At 46.7% G+C, this 4,682-nt stretch overlaps 1 protein-coding gene across 1 annotated transcript; it reads right to left on the bottom strand.

The window, feature by feature from the left end:
* Window positions 1-950: 950 nt before the first annotated feature.
* adra2b (adrenoceptor alpha 2B) lies at window positions 951-4,293 on the bottom strand. The gene has a single exon (XM_017466858.3). The coding sequence runs from the start codon at window positions 2,979-2,981 to the stop codon at window positions 1,434-1,436; it is 1,548 nt and encodes a 515-aa protein (XP_017322347.2). The 5' UTR covers window positions 2,982-4,293; the 3' UTR covers window positions 951-1,433.
* Window positions 4,294-4,682: the final 389 nt, after the last annotated feature.

Below are 4,682 nucleotides of genomic sequence, written 5' to 3'. Positions count from 1 at the left end.
AAAAAAAAAAAGAGAGATGGAAATAAATAAATAATACAAAAGCAAAATTGTTCACGGGCCCTGACTGAACCGCAATACACCGAAATCCACATGTGTGCTGTTTAGATAATAAGCACAGGTGTAACAGCGCTGGCACGATGAAGCAGCTGGATGGGATGGGAGGCACTGGCACAAGCTGGCAGAGAAGGCATGCTTGAATGTTGTTGTTGTTTTTTTTTGTTGTTGTTTTTTTGTTTGTTTTTGAAAAAATCAAAACACAAATTTCCTATTAAGTGCCAATGATAAAGATGAGGGATGGACGTTTCTTCACACGGCACGAACACAAACCTCCCTGCACGCCACACGCGCACACGCATTCACCCACAGCACGCACTCGCAGTCGCCTTCGCATTCGCACATGGGGCAGTCACACACAACATGCGCTCGCTCACTCGCTCGCACGCACGCACTCGCGCACACCCACACGCGCACACGCACACATGACACTTTGATCATCAAATAAGACGGGGAAGAAATAATAATAAAATAACAAATAAAACAGGAAGTGTCATTGCCATCAGCCCTTAGTCCCAAAGTATCACCCTGCTGAACGGTCAGGGTGCGGTAGTGCCGTTTAGGGCAGAGTTCTTGTAGAGAAAAGTGAAAAAAATGGTCCAGTTATAATCAGAGTCCATGGCACACATACTAATCCTTATCTACCTCAGAGCAGTCGCATCCATGTTCACTGCATTACCGAAGCACGCCAAGCTCCTGTACGATAACCAAGCTTTCCTCTGTGGATTCAAGCGAGCGTGCCTGCGTTACTAAAATGATCGGGAAATCACAAATCCGCCCGGTGTCACCTGCAACTTATCTGCTTTTAGGCCGAATCTGAAGGTGTTCTATGTGAGAGCTTCTCTTCTCTTCTCCCTTTCTTTTTTCTCTCCCCCCCCCCCCCCCCCCCCCCCCCCCCCCCCCCCCCACTGCAGGATTAAAGCTTGTCAGGTTTTAAGGAGGAGAATCTTCTAACTGTGTTGTCTAGGGTGTAAGAGCGAGTGATGTGCGGATCAAATAAGACTGTTTGGATTGAAACTCGTGCACTCACTATCCCTGAGGGCAGGTGTTCTTAGAAAGGCGAAAGAAGAGCAACACTATTGGTTTGTGCTCCCGTGGTTTTTCTGTTTGGCCTTCTGAAATCATCTTCACCCTTCTGCTGTCCATTGTGCATTTGTGGCAGGAGCGGTGGAATACTGTAAACCCGCGAGAGTCCGCATGAATTCACGGTCCGACTCTGTCGACCGACATTTATCAAAAACAATATAATGTGCTTCGTCATCGCGCAGCTATACAAAGAGCCTCTTATTTACACTCTTACAAAGAAGTTGTGCTTTTTCTCTATTTTAAATAGTTTGGGGGGGGGGGGGGTGGGTTTATTTCTCTCCACCAGATGCGCATTAAAAGAATGTACCCTTGGTGTTTTTGCAAAGAATCTTCTTGAAGGCTCTGCGGAAGTCCTTGTTGAAAATGGTGTAGATGACGGGGTTGAGGCAGCTGTTGCAGTAGCCGATCCAGAAGAAGAACGTGAAGACCGGCTTGGGAAGCGTGCACGTTTCGGGACACACGGCTTGCAGGCTGTAGGAAAAGAAGAAAGGGAACCAGCAGACGACGAACACGCCGATTACCACCGCCAGTACGAAGGTGAAGCGTTTCTCCCGGTTCACCATGGCCTTGCGGCGAGCCGAGTTGGGCGTCCCGTCCTGCTTGTGCTTCACCGAAGCCAACTTTGTACCCTTGGCTGTAGTGACCATGTCTCTGTACTTCTGAATGGTGGCTGGAGAGTGAACACTAGTGTCAAGTTCAGCACCTGGAGTCACGGGAATCTCGACACCCACCCCTCCGTGCTCCGTGTCTGAATCGGAGCACGAGCTCTCACCGTTGTTGTTGTCGGGTTTCTTTCCGCTCCTTTTCTCCTTCTTGGCTTGTTTGGGTTTGTTAGGGGCCGAGTCTTTCTTTTGCATGGAGGAGATGGACGGTGAAAGGGAAGGAGATTGGACTTGAGGAGGGGTAGGAGTGCTGGGAGTCATCTCTTTGGAGGGAGAAAGTGGTGGATGCAGGGTGTCGGTGCTTGCCGGATGTTGTTTTCCCTCGGCTTGAGGTACGGTGAGAGTGGGTGGCCTTGGAGTGGTCGGATTCCTCTGTGGCGTAGACGGCGTATTCGTGCCATCTCCTCTTCCATTTTGGAGAGCTCTATCTTTGGGAGTCGTGGCGCTGGCGGGGATCTCTTTCCTCGGCTCTCCTGGTGGGCATCGTGTGCGCTGCTTGGCGATCTGATAAATGCGCATGTAGACGAGAATCATGATGAGGCAGGGGGCGAAGAAGGAGCCGATGGTGGAGTAGAGAATATACCAGCGCTCGTCGTTGAGCTGGCACTGAGGTCCATCAGAGGAGCTGGCGTTCCCCTGGTTCTTGTTCATGGACAGCAGCGGTGGGAAAGAGATGACAGCTGAGATGAGCCAAACGACCAGGATGGCGCATTTGATCCGGCGCGGCGTCCTCTGGGATCCGTATGTCACGGCTCGGGATATGGACATGTAGCGGTCCAGGCTGATGGCGCACAGGTGGACGATGGAGGACGTGCAGAAGAGCACGTCTAGTGCCAGGTAGATCTCGCACCACACTGAGCGGAAGTACCAGAAGCCCATCAGCTCGTTAGCCAGCGAGAACGGGATGATCAACGTAGCCACCAGGATGTCCGCCGCAGCCAACGAGACCAGAAACAGATTCTGCGGCCCCCTCAGAGACCGACTCGTCAGTACGGCGATGATGACTAGTATGTTTCCCACGATGGTGAAGACAATCATCAGAGTAATCGCCGTGGCGAACGCCGCCGTCGCTTCAGGAGAATACGGGGCTGATTTCATGCTCTGATTGGAGGTTGAAGTGAAAAATGCTGTGGTTCCGCTGATGTTTTGTTCCATTCCTAAAGTCCCCGGGTTTGCCATGATTGTCGTCGCTCCGCTCGTAAATCTTCTCGGCTCAGTGATTCTCGGCTCAGTGAAGAGCGGTCCTTTCCAGCCCTTTCACTAAAGTCTTTTTGAGAACCGGAATTGGCTTTTGTAGCGTCAACTCTGCACACAAACACAGATGAAATCGAGCCACACGGAGATCATGGCTAAAATCGTGTCCTGTCGTTGCGTTCATATATCCTGGAAACTTTGCATTTCTTTCTCTCTCTCTCCTCTACTCCCTGTAAGTCCATTCTCTCCCTCCACACGCCTAAAAATACTCCAAGATACAGATCACAGCCGTTTGATTTATAACCGGTGTAGCCGCTTTTTTCCGTTGTCGTCGTTTCGAGCTATTTCTCCGTTTGGGTTTAAAAAACAAAAACAAAAAGAAGCTTCAAAATGTTAAAAACAAACAAACAAACAAACAAAAAAACCCACCTCCAAACCGGCTTATACTTTAGACTCGCCTGCTGTTGTGTGGCTCATAAAAACAGCCATGATTATGGGATATTTCTATTAGAGTAGCCTATAATATTGAACCAAATATCATTAAAAACATGTTCATAATATTGCCTCTCTGAGGCCACATGCTCATAAAATCTCAGTAATGACTGGAGAGAATTGTACTGCCTGCCAGCTCTCACAAAGCATTCTGTCTTTTCTCATCATTTGATGACTTTCAATATTTCATAACTATACAGTTGCATCTAATAAATTTGGATATATTCAAATGGTCTTGCACACACACGCACACACACACACACACACATATATCTATATCTATATATCTATATATATAACGTTATAAGACTTGCAGTATAAAATCTCTATATGAATAATCAATATCAATTAAAGCCTAAATCTGCATAAATAAATGGTAGTATAAATGAGTAGAGATTTCCAATCCACATTATACTTAAGACTTTGTTGTTGTTGTTTTTTTCTTCAAAATATATAAATATTGAAAATGTACCCACTGTTAGGAAATATGTCACCAAAAAAAAAAAAAGGTTCTGGATGAAAAGTCCAGTGTTATTTCTCAGTCCTCCAGAGAGAAAAAACTAGAATGTGCATTAGGTAGAAAAGCCCCGGTGTTGCAGCAAGGCGCCGGTGGCGGGTTAAATCTCTCTCAGAGAGATGGAGAGATGGAGGGATGGAGAGATGGAGAGAGAGGCGTGAAGTAGTTCAGTTTTTGTTGTTGTTGTTGTTTTTTTTTTTTTTTTTTCGGTCCAAGTCTAATTGAAGTTATGGTTTGATCCGCCTGTTTCTCCGGTTCTGTTCCTCCGCGTCTCGCGCGCGCCGGAGCGCCGGCGTTTATATCAGCGCGTTTGCTCGGGTTGCCAGATTGGTTGTGTTGAGGATTATTTATTTATTTATTTATTTATTTATTTATTTATTTATTTGAAATTAAACCCCAAGATAATGAGTTTAGACCTGGTTTCCGGTATTGAAAATCGGGAAAGTGATGTATGTAATTGTTTGTCTTCGAAGCATTAGACTGATCGGACTGGATTTCGCTTTGTGATTGTTTAAGGTTGATCAGATTGACTTTGGTTTTGTGATTGGCTCAGGTTGATCAGATTGAATCTGATCACGGTTGCCAGGGTGGATCACTCTAACGGATCCTCGTTGTTTGATCTAGATTGGCAAGGTTGTATTGTGTTTAGTCTGAGTGGCCAGTTTGAGATCAAAATC

The sequence above is a fragment of the Ictalurus punctatus genome, chromosome 5, assembly GCF_001660625.3.
Source record: "Ictalurus punctatus breed USDA103 chromosome 5, Coco_2.0, whole genome shotgun sequence".
In the NCBI taxonomy this organism is placed as follows: Eukaryota; Metazoa; Chordata; class Actinopteri; order Siluriformes; family Ictaluridae; genus Ictalurus; species Ictalurus punctatus.
The sequence above is the reverse complement of the archived record's forward strand: the minus strand, read 5'-3'. Positions and strand labels throughout refer to the sequence as shown.

What these genes read in the sequence shown, in the direction of transcription:
- adra2b (XM_017466858.3), bottom strand. Translation starts at nt 2,981, where the DNA reads ATGGCAAACCCGGGGACTTTAGGAATGGAACAAAACATCAGCGGAACC.